The sequence below is a fragment of the Nerophis ophidion genome, linkage group LG10 (assembly GCF_033978795.1).
Source record: "Nerophis ophidion isolate RoL-2023_Sa linkage group LG10, RoL_Noph_v1.0, whole genome shotgun sequence".
Lineage (NCBI taxonomy): Eukaryota > Metazoa > Chordata > Actinopteri > Syngnathiformes > Syngnathidae > Nerophis > Nerophis ophidion.
This window is the reverse complement of record NC_084620.1, coordinates 45,898,064-45,915,692: the sequence shown is the minus strand read 5'-3', so window position 1 is coordinate 45,915,692 and position 17,629 is coordinate 45,898,064. Positions and strand designations below refer to the sequence as shown.

Here is a 17,629-nt window from a genome sequence, read left to right as displayed (position 1 = left end):
TAATATTAAAAAAATATATAAATGGGTTGTACTTGTATAGCGCTTTTCTACCTTCAAGGTACTCAAAGCGCTTTGACACTACTTCAACATTTACCCATTCACACACACATTCACACACTGATGGAGGGAGCTGCCATGCAAGGCACCAACCAGCACCCATCAGGAGCAAGGGTGAAGTGTCTTGCTCAGGACACAACGGACGTGACGCGGTTGGTACTAGGTGGGTATTGAACCAGGGACCCTCGGATTGCACACGGCCACTCTACCACTGCGCCACGCCGCCCCTTTCAGTCAATCATTACATTCCTACGCAATTTGCATTTATAAAAACAATTCTAAAACGTCGACAAATTATAATGGCAGAACATAAACATATTCAAACACACAAATAATAATAATACAGCTTTTATAAAGCCTGAACAAAATGGGGCGGCATGGCGTAGTGGGTAGAGCGGCTGTGCCAGAAACCTGAGGGTTGCAGGTTCGCTTCCCACCTATTGACATCCAAATCGCTGCCGTTGTGTCGTTGGGCAGGACACTTCACTCTTGCCCCCGGTGCCGCTCACACCGGTGAATGAATGATGAATGAATGATTGATGGTGGTCGGAGGGGCCGTAGGCGCAAACTGGCAGCCACGCTTCCGTCAATCTACCCCAGGGCAGCTGTGGCTACAGATGTAGATTACCACCACCAGGTGTGAATGAATAATGGGTTCCCACTTCTCTGTGAGCGCTTTGAGTATCTAACAATAGGAAAGCACGATATAAATCTAATCCATTATTATTATTATAAATGCTTGTTTTTTTCTGCCAAGAAAGTATAGTGTGTGTCCATTTATTTTAGTTATAAATAGAAAAATACAACTTGGTTCAAAGCTTTTGGTGTGTAAATACTTTTTGAGTACATTTAACAATTCCGCAATAATTACTGATAATTAGGGTAACAATAACTTTATTTGAAGGTCCCCCATCTCTTCCTTAATAGAGACCGAACTTATTTTATTTTGGTCATGATTTTTCTTCAAGTGCAAAATTTTGCTAACAGTATATTGTTTTTTTTTTATGTAACTTGGATATTTAATAGTGGCATCCCAACTGCAATGTTAAGGTTTGCAAGAACTAACCTGCATTATTATTATGTAATATTACACCCGTGGTTAATTTGATCCTCAAAATAATGTTGACAATTATCGGCAATAATTTGTAGAACAATATATCGTTATGCAAAATGTGTTATCGACCTAGGTCTAATGAGATGTTTTCTGAGAAAAAAACAACAAATGTATATTTTTATACTTTTTAAAAATTGTTAAATATATATTTTTTATATTTGCCTTAATTTCAAGGTAATTCCAGAATAAGGAAGTTATCTTAATGCATTTTATTAGTTAATATTTCACATTCATGATATTTAACTGTACAATTAAAATTAATGCAACCTTTCTTTGCCTTTTAGGTGGCATCCCAGGAGACCACCTCAACGTCCCAGTTTCGGACCACAGCATTCCCAACCCATTGCACCTCCGGCTGGGCCAGAAGGAAAAGGTGTGGCGGGGAGAGTTTGTTGAGGAGGAGGAGGGGGAAGAGGAGGAGGAGGAAGAAGAAGAGGCGAAAGAGGAGAGGATCGGCTGGCTCGAAGCTATAGGTGTCGAGGAAGACCACCCCAAACTGAACGTAGGCAGCGCCATTGAGTTTGAGGGGGATTGTTGGGAAGATAACGTGGCGGAAGAAGAAGAGTATGACGGAGAGCAGGCGGCAGTTGCTGAATCGAACTTCCCGGACTTTCCCTCCCAGTCCACCCAATACCCGAACTTTGCACCGTCACAGACGCAAGATGATGACACCCTGCTTGTGGATGAGGCATTTTCCCAGGTTAGGACAGGAGGACGCCACTTCCAGTCCCGTCACAATGGCTTTGGCACTATGAAGCGCTCCCGCCACCGTTTAAGATTTCATGGTGGCATTGGGTTCCGGCTCAGCCAGAACTGGAAGAATTGGCGGCAGCGGGCCCAGTGGGCGCACTTCCTGGGTCTGCGATGGAGCCTCAAACGGAAGTACAATATTTACGGAAAACACAGAAGGGTAAAACAATACCGGGTATCTCCTGACACAGACTATGAAGACAACTGCAAGGTTTCTGACGCAAGGTTCACACTGGGGGGCAGAGGTAAGGAATTTTCTATTAGATTACGTTTGTTTTTTCTGCTCGTTCAGCTTTTTTTTTCCAACTGTGTCTGCATCATTTAATTGGGGAAAAAGATTCCTGTGACGTAGAAAACTGCTTTTGTAGAATTTGTCAAAACACTAGAAATAACAAGCTAACGCTGTCCCATCGCCTCAATCCATGTCAGTGACGTTTATACAAAACTGTTACGGGGAAAAGTGGAAAAAGACAATAAGACACAGTACATAGGGCTGGGCGATAAGGACGAAAAAGTATATCTCAATATATTTTTACTTAAACTCGATATTCAATGATATATTTTTTTATATTTTCTGGTGAAAGTATACCTATAAAGCTATTCATTTTGAGCGAACTGCACTGAAATTGAAGTGAATGACAAAAAACGGTCAGTGGCACTTTTATTAACCCATTTAGTCAAGATGGGTATTAACAGCACAGGAAATAAACTGTTTAAGTAGTACAGAATTATATAACATAAATAAAAGAAAAAAACATTCTTTCTACGGAAATTAAATAACGTAGCTGTGCAAACAATATAAAATGTATCAAACTCAGATAAAAACTACATTTGTAGGCAGGCACTTTATAATTCCCTAATGGATTGTCACACACAAGGTTCTGGTCAGCGCCAAGTAAGTGACTTTACTTAATTGTGCGGCTATGATCTTCCTCACTTTGGCATACAATTGTGGCAGCATTCCTCGTGTGAAATATGCCCGGCTTGGCAACTCAAACAGTTTTATAGGTATAGCCTGGTTGGTAGGGTGCCCGTGCCAGCAACTTGAGGGTTCCAGGTTCGATCCCCACTTCTGCCTTCTTAGTCACTGCCGTTGTGTCCTTGGGCAAGACAGTATACACACCTAGTGCCACCCACACTGGTTTAAAAATGTAACTTAGATATTGGTTTTCACAATGTAAAGCGCTTTAGATTAGATTAGATAGTACTTTATTTATTCCGTCAGGAGAGTTCCTTCAGGAAAATTACAATTTTCAGCACAATCCCATTCAAGATCAGACAAACTTTAAAGGGAGACAGAACAGGATCGCTGACGGATCTGCCGGCTTCCAGCGCCCCTTACAAAAAAAGATGAGATACAGGTAAACAAGGGGGGGAGAAAAAAATAGAAGATAAAATAAAAAAATCGGTCTTAGCCTGGGCCCTGGAGAGGGGGTGCAGACTGAGGCCAAGGGAAAAAAACAACAACTCATAGCCATAGTACACATCCCTCTTACTTGTGTGTAAGAGGGAAACATCAAACATCAAAGAACACATAGGACATTAAAGACATTAAAGCAGCAGATACAACCAGACACTTCTACATACAGCTATGAATAAAAAGTAAAAGAAACATATCCACTGTGGTGGCCTCTGCGGTGTTCCACGCCATCGTCCGCTGGGGTGGAGGAAGGATGGCCAGAGACAGGAGCAGACCCAACAAAGCAACCAGGACAGCCGACTCCACTCTCGGCCAGTGTCCAGTCCGCATGGATGAGCGATGATACGTCCAAGGAGACTGAGGTGTCCGACACCTGCTCCCCCCCAGCCAAGACACCGCGAAGCCTCTCCGTCCCAGCGCTCAGTGCCAGCTCCGCAGCCCTGTCCCCTCATCCGCATCACTACAGAAAAGTGCTATATAAATATAATTCACTTCACCAAATGTGGCCAAGTAGACACATTGTGGGTTTCCTGGACGTTCTCTACATTGCTAAAAGAAAAATCTAAAGAGAATCCCTCTGCCATCTTCCACTAGATGTTTTAATACATATATTGCCCACTTGAACATTCCCTCTTTTCTTCTACAGCTCTCTCGTCGTCATTTGGGATGTCCGCTGTGACCTGCCCTATGTTGCCTCTTATTGACCTGTCCTTAATGTTTTGCCTTAATGTCAACTAAACGTGACTCAACATAGTAAACAACCAACCAATCATGAATGTTCTTATACGTGCAAGGAAGGAGGAATGGAAGGTGTTTAGTAGCTCATGGAGTGTGAGAGGGAGTGGGAAGTGGGGGAGAACAAGGAACACAACAAATAAGCGGTTTGGTCATTTTAAGATTCAATAAATTATATCGATATTGCGATATTTTCTTAATTCATATCTTCTTTAAAATTATATCGATACCTCTTACAAACTCGAGATATCGCCCAGACCTAACAGTTCGAATTGTAAGTTTGTTGCTGTATTCGTCTGTTTTTCCCACCCTTTTTTTTCCATAACACAGTTTTGCATTAATGGAACAGAATTTTACTTTGTAAGTGTACTTAAAAAGTACAAGATATGTTTTCAGTGTAACTCGTCCAGAACAGACATACAGTAGACCGTGGTCAACATAACATGAAGACCGATTATTCGCCACAAGGGCGGCGCCTTGTAAAAAGTTAGGAAAAATAGGTAAATATGGGGCGAAGGATGTAAAAAGGCAAATCCCAAACTTGGCTCCTTAGGGGGGATGCGTACCGTATTTTTCGGATTATAAGTCGCTCCAGAGTATACGTCGCACCGGGCGAAAATGCATAATAAAGAAGGGAAAAAACCTATACATCGCACTGGAGTATAAGTGGCATTTTTGGGGGAAATTTATTAGATAAAATCCAACACCATGAATAGACATTTGAAAGGCAATTTAAAATAAATAAAGAATAGTGAACAACAGGCTGAATAAGTGTACTTTATATAACGCATAAATAACCAACGGAGAACGTGCCTGGTATGTTAACGTAACATATTATGGTGAGAGTCATTCAAATAACTATAACATATAGAACATGCTATACGTTTACCAAACAATCTGTCACTCTTAATCGATGAATCTGATGAAATCTTCTTCCTCGATTTCGCTTTTAAACAACTCTGCCAACTCCAAAGGTATGCGCCGCTTCCTCTTGTCGTTTTCTGCTGCATATTTCACTACGTCCAGCTTGTAATCTGCAGTACATGATTTCCTTTTCAGTGCCCTATTGGTTCAGCCCTTCTCAGTTTTTATAAATTATCGCCAACGTTGAAACGACCCATTTTAATAGCTACGGCAATAGCATATAGCAGTTAGCATCCCATGACCCACAATGCACTTCTGCCATGACCCTAACCCGCCGAATTCTTATTGGTTGACGTGTGTGTGACGATTGCTGACGTGTGTGTGTGTGTGACGATTGCTGACATTTTCTTCGTCTCTTCCGCGAATGAGATAAATACTATTATTTAATATTTTACGGTAATGTGTTAATCATTTCACACATAAGTCGCTCCGGAGTATATGTCGCACCCCCTATGAAAAAAACTTTGACTTATAATCCGAAAAATATGGTATTTGTGCACCTAAGCCTGAAGAGTCGCTTGTGTTATGACCTTAGTGCTCTCACAGAGTGTTACTGCCATAAAACAGCCGGTCAGTCCAACAAAAGTCAACGACTGAAGAATCGCTTGTGTTATGACCTTAGTGCTCTCACAGAGTGTTACCGCCATAAAACAGCCGGTCAGTCCAACAAAAGTCAACGAACAGGTGTATGTCCATGAAAGACGAGGTAGGAATTTGGATCTTCTTCGCTACACTGTCCTCTGTGGGAGTCTTACGGCAGCGACCTTGCCCTTGCCAGCGGAAACATACAATCCAAATTAGAATGTTTGTGTTCAAGCAAGTGAAAACCAATTCAAACATCATTCCTTGTCAGAGACTATTTTGAGAAAATAGTCAGGAGAAAAAAGCAGACAAAACCCCGTGACACAGAAAAAAATGTAGCCCTTGTAGCTTTCGAGAGGCGCTGCTGGAAATATCAGGTGTGTTTTATCTTCTTTGCCAATTCCTTGTCAGTGACACTGATACAAAACCGTGTTACTTGCAGAAAAGGGACGAAAAAGGCGTTTATGACTTTCATATATATATGTATATATATATATTAGAGAAATAAGGCATTTATGAGTTTTTTCTTATCTTTTTTTCCCGACAGACAAACCAAGGAGCGGAATTTCTCCCAACAGACAAGGGGACAGAGGCAGACTGGATCTGGAGAACAAACCTGCGGAGCCTGCGCTTTCCGGAGAACAAATGAGCTGTGTAACTGGTGCGAGTCCAAGAACTACATTAGCACAGGAATAACCATTGGCATGAGCACCGTTGCGGTCAACGCTAATACCTGGTGGGAGTATCACACCGTTCTCTATTGTTCACACTCTAGGTATTCTTGAAGAATCGCTGCAGAAGTATGGCAGTTTGATACCGATCCATGTCGAAGACGTTGCGGAGAGGCTTCAAGATATCTTTGACGATAACTTTTCCCAACCGCACAGGTTAGAAACGCCCCATAAGGTTTTGGAACTGTACCAAGCATAAAACAGGACATGTTTTTTAATTTTTGTAAAAGCTGACATTTTCCCACAACACTGATTTGTTAAAATGGCGCGTGTGCGTGCGTATCTACACACATATATATCCCACAAGGGACGAGTGGTTGAAAATTAATCAGACTCCTTTAAATGTTTCACTCTTTCTTTCATTGAAGCCATTTGCTTTAGTCAAAAGACTTAATTTTATTTTTTTATTATGTCCAATCAACAGTGTATCTTGACAGAAAAAAACTGTTGATTTTTTTGACAATTTATTTAAAACAAAAAACTCAAATCACATGTATTTATGTATTCAGACCCTTTGCTCAATACGTTTGTTGATGCTCCTTAAGCATTAATTACAGCCTAAAGTATTTTAGATTGCGATGCCAGAAGCTTGGCACACCTATCCTTCGGCAGTTTCATCCATTCCTCTTTGTAGCACCTTTCAAGCCCCATCAGATTGGACAGGAAGCGTTGGTTTTCATCTGAGATGTCTCTGTATATTGCTACATTTATCTTTCTCTCTATCCTGGCTAGTCTGTTTTCTGCTGCATAGGGCCCTGTCGTGACTTTGCTTTGTCAATATAGAAGGGTAGGCAAACGACTTCCATGGCTTGAGGGACCATATATGGCAGTCCTTGAATATCTCATTCTGCCTTCCAAAATTGTGCAATTGATTTGACGCAGTTCGCCATGTTGCAGCTGGTTTGAAACTCGGTTGTCAGACATTCTGAAAATACGACCACAGAAACTGGAAAACTGCCAAGTCGCTGTCATAGGAAAATCGCAAAATTCCTGGCCTTTTTTCTGTGTTGCTTATTTGTCATCAAGATGTAAAGTCCAAAAAAGATAGGGTTTTACAAGCTTTACAACAATACAAATGACAGGGCAGTCACTACTGGTGACACACCTTAAAGTCTAATATAGTTTCTGTTTATGGACGTTTTACTCTGTAGGAAAGCAGTGGTCCAACACTTAATACAATCCTTCCAGCGTTCCTCTGGATCCACTTTGGCCAAAACGTTCCGAGTCAACTACAAACGCCATGTTCTAACCATGGATGACCTTGGTACTCTGTACGGGCAAAATTGGCTCAACGATCAGGTAGGATGAGCTAATGTATCATTATGCAAGTACAGTAGTCGTGTCAAAGGTGTCATACTGCCATCCTTTTTTCCAGATTATGAACATGTATGGCGACTTGGTCATGGATTCGGCTCCAGAAAAGGCTAGTAGAATGTTATTTAAAATAATCTTTTGTTGTAGCGTTTATTATTGTCATCTTTGTCTTCTTTTTCCTTTTTCAGGTTCACTTTTTCAACAGCTTTTTTTACGATAAACTAAGGACAAAAGGTTACGACGGAGTCAAGCGGTGGACGAAAAACGTAAGTATGGTCATTGTTTATATACGCTACTGCTGATGCAAATCTTGGGGATAGTAGTGATCGTAAAAATTACACAAAAGTTAGTTTGACCCTATGAACTATTTTGAGTTCAAAGAGATTTATTTACTATTAATTCTGATCGCATTGAGTTTTTTCTCCCAACATATCTAGGGGTGTCCCAATCCAATATTATTATTGTTATCGGATATCTGCCCGATATCAGCAAAAAAAAAAACAGGTATCATCCGATCAGTTTGCATTTAAAATCTCAGATTTAAGCAGCCCCGGAGCACGTTTACTTGTGTAAAGCTGTATAAGTTAAATTTCTTCCACACAAAGGTGGTCTTCTCTTGTCTTTTAGTGAAATCATTTATAAATTGTAAGCAATGTAGGTTTTACTATTGAAGGGTTTCCCCCAGATTGAAATCTACATGATCATATAATTTGCATAATAGTTGATGGTGCATATATATATTAATGCTAAAAATAATGTTCATATATTTCAGTTCATTTTCAGTTTATTTCAAACATGCATACGATACAATGTAATGCATCACATATTTCTAGTTGTTTCATCACAGCCCTTCCAAAAAGGAGTGGGAAGAAGCAGAGGTCATTTAATCCTACCCCTTTTTATACAATAGTATTTGTATCCTGTTCTGTTTATTCACTGTTCTCTGTAACAGAACAGTGAATAAATAATAAATAAATAATATACCATAGTAGATAAACTAATATTAAATATATCAATAATCTTTATCGTAATAAAAAGGTTTCAATATGTTAATCATAATTATTGTTCTGTGTACATAGTAAACACTTGTAGTTTCAACAGTCTCTTAAACTGATTCATATTGGTGCTTTGTTTGATTTCTTTGGGTAATCCATTCCATAATTTAATTACACATACGGATATGCTAAAGGTGTTAAGTGTTGTACGGGCATACAAATGTTTAAAATAAGATTTATCTCTTTCGTTGAGAAGAACTGTTGTACATTCTTGGGTAGCAGGTTATAGTTAGCTTTGTAGATAATTTTAGCTGTTTGCAAATGCACTCCATCCATCCATCCATTTTCTACCGCTTATTCCCTTTTTGGGGTCGCGGGGGGCGCTGGCGCCTATCTCAGCTACAATCGGGCAGAAGGCGGGGTACACCCTGGACAAGTCGCCACCTCATCACAGGGCTAACACGTTGAATTTAATTATTTTGGATTCAATAAAGGGTTTGTATTTTCTCTTTATCCAACGTTATGTATTATTCTAATTGAGCTTTTTTATGACATTGTTAGTGAACAAAAGCACAGTTAGTTGTTAAAAAAAAAAGGTCCGTTATTAGTAATTAGGATTAACATATTTTTGTAATATTGTTTTGTTTATTTTTATAAAAGTTATTGTACAATGTAACTCAGGCTGTACACCACTCCCGTCCAAAGGCAAAACCCAGTAACTCAATTTCGGTCAAAACTGAGCTGATAATAATTTTGGAGTTCCTAGGTGATATGCTTTACATTAGTGTATGCGATATTGTAATTTGTTCCGTAAGTAAGCTGTTATGCGCATTGCAGGACCTAGCAACTACCACATAACCGCGTGGATACAACAGAAAAACCTAGAATCTCAAGGGACCAATCGGAGCTTCTTTGTCAGTCGCCTTATTGTCTTTTAATGAGACATTTGCACGAATGCGGGCCGACGGTCAACCTGATTGTGATATTATGGCACGAGGGGATATTTGGAAGATTGGCCCAGGACGATGCAAGCACCTTCATTAAATGTATTCTTGATTCTTCCCCTTGCATACTCTTTTGGGCAGATAACTGTGGAGGTCAAAATAAAAACTGGACGCTGTACACGGCTCTTGCCCAATGTGCATACGCAGAATGGGGCCCACCCGAGATTGTAATAAAATATCTGGAGAAAGGGCACACACGTTCATGAGAGCAGATTCAATCCATGGCTCAATCGGCAAGAAAATGAAAGCTCAAGAAAACATCTATACGTTTGATGACTTTGTAGATCTTTGTAAGACAGCATCAAGATAGATTGGTTTTCCTTTGTTTTCTCAAAATCCGCTAGAAGTGAGTTTCTAGGTTTTGCCTTTGGACGGTAGACCAGTGGCAGCTGCTGGTCTTTCAAGTATGGACAGCTATTTTTCAGCAACTCTTTAAACATGAGTACAGTCTCCAAATACATCCATCCATCCATTTCCTACCGCTTATCCCGTTCGGGGTCGCGGGGGTGCTGGAGCCTATCTCAGTTACAATCGGGCGGAAGGCGGTTTACACCCTGGACAAGTCGCCACCTCATCACAGGGCCAACACAGATAGACAGACAACATTCACACTCACATTCACACACTAGGGCCAATTTAGTGTTGCCAATCAACCTATGCCCAGGTGCATGTTTTTGGCGGTGGGAGGAACCCGGAGTACCCTGAGAGAACCCATGCAGTCACAGGGAGAACATGCAAACTCCACACAAATATCCAGAGTCCGGGATTGAACCCAGAACTGCTCAGGACCTTCGTATTGTGAGGCACATGCACTAACCCCTGGTCAACCGTGCTGCCCCAATAACGTAAAATAAACTGCTCAAAAAAATTAAAGGAACAGTTTTTTATTAGGGTATGGAGTGAATTCAATTGCACTTTTCTGATAAGGTTTTGGTCAGGTACGTGGAAAAGGGGGTTGTTAATCAGTTTCAGCTGCATTGGTGTTGATGGCATTAACAACATGTGCACTAGAGGGGCAACATCGAGATGGCCCCCAAAACAGGACTGGTTTTGCAGTTGGAGGCAATTTCAAGTTCCTCCCTCTTGATCTTTTTTAACTGTTTTTCCACAAGTGTTGGCTTTAGCTTGAGTCATCATCACGACTTGGAGCATGAGGCGATTTCTTAACCCTCCTGAAGTTGCGCAGATTGTCCAACTCCTCCAGGATGGCACATCCATGTGTGCTGTTGCAAGAAGATTTGATGTTTCTCCCAGTACAATCTCCAGAGCATGGAGGAGATTCCAGGAGACAGGCAGTTACTCTAGGAGAGCTGGACAGGGCCGTAGACGGTCCTCATCCCATCAGCAGGACCGATATCTGCTGCTTAGTGCAAGGAGGAACAGGTTGAGCACTGCCCGAGCCCAACAGAATGACCTTCAGCAGGCTACCGGTGTGAATGTCTCTGCCCAAACAGTCAGAAACAGACTTCACGAGGGTGGCTTCAGGGCACGACGTCCTGTAGTATGCCCTGTGCTCACTGCTCAGAACCGTGGAGCTCGATTGGCATTTGCCATAGAACAACAGAATTGGAAAGTCCGCCACTGGCGCCCTGTGCTATTCACAGATGAGAGCAGGTTTACCCTGAGCACCTGTGATAGACGTGAAAGGGTCTGGAGAAGCCAAGGAGAGGGCTATGCTGCCTGCAACATCATTCAGCATGACCTGTTCAGTGGTGGATCAGTGATGGTCTGGGGAGGCATTTCCATGGAGGGACGAACAGACCTCTAAAGGCTAGAGAACGGCAGTCTGACTACCATTAGGTATCGGGATGAAATCCTTGCACCCATGATCAGACCCTACGCTGGTGCAGTAGGTCCTGGGTTCCTCCTGGTCCACGACAATGCCCAGCCTCATGTGGCAAGAGTATGCAGACAGTATCTGGAGGATGAAGGAATTGACACAATTGAATGGCCCTCCACAATCACCCGATAGAACACCTCTGGGACATAATGTTTCGGTCCATCAGACGCCGCCAGGTTGCTGCTCAGACTTTACAGGAGCTCACTGATGCCCTTAGACAGATGTGGGAGGACATCCCACGAGACACCGTTCCGTCGTCTCATTAGGAGCATGCCGCGACGTTGTCAAGCATGCATACAAGCACATGGGGGCCACACAAGATATTGAAAATAATTTTGAGTTGCAGAAATTGAATTTAAGCAAAATGGACGAGCCTGCCACGTCATTTTTTCACTTTGATTTTTGGGGTGTCTATATACTGAGCCCTCTGTAGGCTGAAAACGATTATTTCCATCAAAAGATGTGGCATCCTTTTGTTCCTGAGACATTAAACTGTCCATATCAGTATAAATATCCAACATTTTTTTTTCACCATTGAAATCTGATGTGTTTTCAAAGTGTTCCTTTATTTTTTTTTGAGCAGTGTATATATACATGCTTGCTTGTACAAAAAAATCACTTAAAAAAATATAAATATCTCCGTATCAACAGGAACAACGGAGTGAAAGTTGAAAAATGCTTTGGCAGTGAGCATCCCCCCAAACCGCCAGCCGCTGAAGCTAAGGTGCAGCGAAGGGTTGAGCAGGCAGAGTCTCGTCTTAGTGCTGAGGCTTCAAGTGCGTCTTTCTTATGGTTGATCAAACTTTTTCAGTGGCCACACTTTCTATGCATCACTAGTCAATAGTGCTGGAATAATATAGGCTATAAATCCATTCATAAAATATATTACTTTAAATTGTTTCCACATAAAAAAAAATCTAATTTCTTAGGTGTGGCAGCTTTAATTTAGATGTGGCCCCACATTACGATCAGTTACATATTAGGTAAACCCTGCTGTAGGATAGGAGCTAGCAGCTACTGTACACAACAGCTAAACACATGGGGTTGTAACGGTACACAAAAATTTCGGTTCGGTTTAGAGGTCACGGTTCGGTTCATTTTCGGTACAGGAAGAAAACAAAATATAAATTTTTTGGTTATTTATTTACCAAATTTGTAAACAATGGCTTTGTCATTTTAACATTGGGAACACAATTATAATCCTGCCCACGTTAATCCACATTAAACTGCCTCAAATTGTTGCTTAGATTAAATAAAATGACAAAATTGTGCTACATTAAACCGTTTCAAGTCAACTCATCATGCTTAATTTATTACAGCATTTGGGAAGCCTGTAGTTGATTTTTATCAACGTGATAGCAGGGTCCTTGCCATTCAAATCTCTGCTGCTACATTACTAATGATTAATGTAACTGTAGCTGAAAAAATAGAACGATAGCAATTAGGGATGCACCGATTAATCGGTAACCGAATATATTCGGCCGAATATGGCAAAAAAAGCCACATTCGGCCTTCGGTGGAATGAGTTAAATGCAAGGCCGAATAGTGGCGTGTGACGCAATGACGCAATTTTTTGACGCGGTGAGGCAATCAACCAACGTGCGGTGACGTTGTAACCAGGCGCCTTCGGAAAAATGTCAGCAGTGTGGAGATGTTTTTAAGTGTTGGAAAGTGACAAAAGTATTGCAGTTTGCAACGAATGTTCAGCCAAACGGTCTCGAGGAGGTGCCTCGTGGCCGACGTCTTTGAGAGGACAAATAAGCTTGCGACTGACAGTGCCAAAGCAAACGGAATTTCAAAGAAGGTAATGGAGTTTATGGCTTTGGATGATCAACCTTTTAGTGTTGTGGAGGACATTGGCTTTCGGAGACTCATGGAGCACATTGAGCCCCGTTACACGATACCGAGCAGAAACTATTTCTCTGATGTGTGCTCTTTACATTGTGTGTGTGCTGTTTACATTATTAGCCTGGTGTGTAGGCTACCTGTATAAGTGTATGAGGTTACAAGCACACACTTAATTGAGATTTTTGCCAAAAGGACAATAATTAATTTGTTGTGGGTTTATTCACTTTATAAACAGACAACATGCTTACTTGACCCTCTTCCTGGGAAACTGATCAAGGAGCTCTTTGTATTATTAGGTCCATCAGTGCTAAATATTATAAACTTATCACTCTCCTCGGGCACTGTTCCCCTAGCATTCAAAAAAGCGGTTATTCATCCTCTTCTTAAAAGACCTAACCTCGATCCTGACCTCATGGTAAACTACCGACCGGTGTCTCACCTTCCCTTTATTTCAAAAATCCTTGAAAAAATTGTTGCGGAGCAGTTAAATGAACACTTAGCGTCTAACAATCTATGTGAAACCTTTCAATCCGGTTTCAGAGCAAATCACTCCACGGAGACAGCCCTCGCAAAAATGACTAATGATCTATTGCTAACGATGGATTCTGATGAGTCATCTATGTTGCTGCTCCTCGATCTTAGCGCTGCTTTCGATACCGTCGATCATAATATTTTATTAGAACGTATCAAAACACGAATTGGTATGTCAGACTTAGCCCTGTCTTGGTTTAACTCTTATCTTACTGATAGGATGCAGTGTGTCTCCCATAACAATGTGACCTCGGACTACGTTAAGGTAACGTGTGGAGTTCCCCAGGGCCCTGCACTCTTCAGCATCTACATGCTGCCGCTAGGTGACATCATACGCAAATACGGTGTTAGCTTTCACTGTTATGCTGATGACACCCAACTCTACATGCCCCTAAAGCTGACCAACACGCCGGATTGTAGTCAGCTGGAGGCGTGTCTTAATGAAATTAAACAATGGATGTCCGCTAACTTTTTGCAACTCAACGCCAAAAAAACGGAAATGCTGATTATCGGTCCTGCTAGACACCGAACTCTATTTAATAATACAACTCTAACATTTGACAACCAAACAATTAAACAAGGCGACACGGTAAAGAATCTGGGTATTATCTTCGACCCAACTCTCTCCTTTGAGGCACACATTAAAAGCGTTACTAAAACGGCCTTCTTTCATCTCCGTAATATCGCTAAAATTCGCTCCATTCTGTCCACTAAAGACGCTGAGATCATTATCCATGCGTTTGTTACGTCTCGCCTCGACTACTGTAACGTATTATTTTCGGGTCTCCCCATGTCTAGCATTAAAAGATTACAGTTGGTACAAATGTTGGATCCGCTTTGGACTGGACTCTCGCGACTGTGTTGGATCCATTGTGGATTGAACTTTCACAGTATCATGTTAGACCCGCTCGACATCCATTGCTTTCCTCCTCTCTAAGGTTTTCATAGTCATTATTGTCACCGACGTCCCACTGGGTCATTATTGTCACCGATGTCCCACTGGGTCATTATTGTCACCGATGTCCCACTGGGTGTGAGTTTTCCTTGCCCTTATGTGGGCCTACCGAGGATGTCGTGGTGGTTTGTGCAGCCCTTTGAGACACTAGTGATTTAGGGCTATATAAGTAAACATTGATTGATTGATTGATTGAATGCACTTTATTTTTTTAGGGAATGCATGTTTTGTTTTAAGGCCTAATATAAATGAAAAACTTTGTGTTTTTTTTTAAAAGCAAAGGCTACTGGAATATTTAAAAAAATGTCAATATTCAATAAAATTGTACTTTATTTAAAAAACATGTCTAAAAATGTATTGTAGGCTATTTATGCAATATAAAATAAAATTGTGAAAAACTGCATTCATTATTCGGTATACAGTATTCGGCCTTCGGCCAAACGTTTAAATTGTATTCGGCTTCGGCCACAAATTTTCATTTCGGTGCATCCCTAATAGCAATAGGAGAGACTATTCATCCCTGAACACCATGGAGTTCATGTAGGCTTTATCTTGCAGTTACATTATTATATCAACTATGACTCTTCAATTAACATCATGTCCTTTTTTGCTGCTTCAACACAGCTCAATCAACACCGTTTGTAACACACGCACACAGACACACACAACGCAAAATGAGCTTACGTTACGCTTAAAGCTAATTAGCCTTCACTTCAAGCCAGGACTGCGAGTGAGCTGAGCTGCAGTTTGTTTCTAGAACGTCAACGGGCTCATAGTGATGTTTATAGTAGTTGACTGGGAAGTGTTTATTATCATTTGGGGAGAGTACGCAGCTTTATGCTCACCTGTTAAACAAACACCTATCTGCTCGACACTGAAGCGCTGACTACATGCGCTTTGAATACGCACTACTGATTGGTTGTCACCGTTCTGAATACGCACTGCTGATTGGCTGTTACCGCTATGGTTGTAACCAATCAGATGGCTGTGTGGTTGGAACAATGCTGGGTGCTGTGTAGGAGACAGAGGCAGAAAGCAGAGCAGCTTGTTAAGACTTTAGATTAGGCGGCTACTTCATATGTTCGTGTGGAAATTTGTTCGGTACACCTCCGCACCGTACCGAAACGGTTCAATACAAATACACGCACCGTTACACCCCTATAAACACAAAAAATATAACATTAACTAGACACACAGAATAAGTCTCCTAAATCAAACAATTTTGCTGACTGAAACACGGCATTTGTCAATATAAACAAGTACAGTTGTAACAAAACTTAAAAGTAGTTTGTGATATGAGCTTTCTTGGCTTTTTGTTATGCTTTGAGTTGTGAGCACAATTAGAGTTAACAGCCTCCTCGCCACCGGTTGAAGTTAGTGGATGTATTAAATGTCAAATGAAGCTCATAAGATACACCCCAAAACATCCAGTCTGCCTTGCAATCAATTGCTTATAGTTGCAGATTGACATATCTCAGTTTTCCATCCATGGTAACGAAAAAAAAATAAGTGTGAAGAACATAACTGAGAAGTGGCGGTTGGTATGAAATAATAAATTTCATGACCGACTGTGTGGCCAACTTGGTGAGGCAGTTCGAGCCTTGCAATGCTAATCTAAAGTCGTCAGACTTGTCACCATACTGAAGCAGGAGGAGCCAGCTTTTGTGCCAGCAAAGATATTAAGCTAGGGCTTGACACGACGGCAAAAAAAATTGTCTTAATTTTTTTGTATCATCCGATCTTGATTAATATCACAATTTTTGGTAAAAGGTAAATAGACGTAGGGTTGCGCGATATGGCCTTTTATTAATATCTCGATATTTTTAGGCCATGTCCCGATACACGATATATATCTCGATATTTTGCCTTAGCCTTGAATTAACACTTTATGCATATAATCCCACCAGTGTGATGAGTCTAATTTTCTATATTAAAACGTTCTTGTTCATACTGCATTAGTATATGCTAATTTTAAACTTTCATGCCGAGAGGGAAATCACAACTAAGTCAATTTACCAAAACTGTATTTATTAAGTAGTTATTAAGCAGTGCACAAACATTCATGTAATTTCAAAACAGAAAGTGCAAAATCTTCAGACATTTTAAAGCAGAAAGTGCAAGATTTTCAGACATTTTAAAACAAGCTATCAGTGCACTTTTGCGCATTATGTCACTAAGATGACATATCAAAATAACAGTAAATAAAAGTGCACCTTTTGTACAGAACCCTACTACAATAGTTTAAAACAAATAAAGTGCACTTTTGTGCATGATGTCACACAAGATATTTCAATAATAGGAAATCAAATAGTGTATGTTCTTCACTATGTTGTAGGTTACTGCGCCCGTCATCTCCTACTTTTGTTGACTATTTTTTTCATACGGTGTTGATGTGGAAATGGTTGCTTCGGCATTTTATTGGTGTGGCACCGAACGGAGATGTTGTTATGCAAAATTTCAAACACTCCTCATTCTCTCGCAGGTGAGTTTTCAAATGATGCTACATTAGTAGAGCTGCTACTTTTTGTAGCAGCACTTTTGCCACATACTTGACATATCACGGTTGTCTGTTCAACATCTTCCTGCTTGAAGCCATACCACCGCCAGACGATGGATTCCGTGCTGTTTTTCTTGGAATTCATTCTTCCTTCATTTTTTACCAGATTCAAACCTTCTTTCTCTCATATTACCACTCGCACCACTCCGCTAGCACCACAGCTAACGTAACCCATACCTCTCTACTACGCGAGGGTGTATGATGTTGGACGCACGACAATATGTGATGTATGTAAGAAGGTGCGCTTGTTTTTACGTCTCTGAGAGAAGGAG

At 41.0% G+C, this 17,629-nt stretch overlaps 1 protein-coding gene across 1 annotated transcript in view; it reads left to right on the top strand.

The window, feature by feature from the left end:
* LOC133560897 (sentrin-specific protease 3-like) overlaps positions 1–17,629 on the top strand; it is a 59,946-nt gene that overhangs the window by 16,101 nt on the left and 26,216 nt on the right. The window contains exons 3-8 of the mRNA XM_061913919.1: positions 1,456–2,166; positions 6,130–6,243; positions 6,358–6,469; positions 7,465–7,612; positions 7,689–7,736; positions 7,816–7,893. Coding sequence (XP_061769903.1) covers positions 1,456–2,166; positions 6,130–6,243; positions 6,358–6,469; positions 7,465–7,612; positions 7,689–7,736; positions 7,816–7,893 — 1,211 coding nt within the window. The remainder of the gene's footprint in view (positions 1–1,455; positions 2,167–6,129; positions 6,244–6,357; positions 6,470–7,464; positions 7,613–7,688; positions 7,737–7,815; positions 7,894–17,629) is intronic.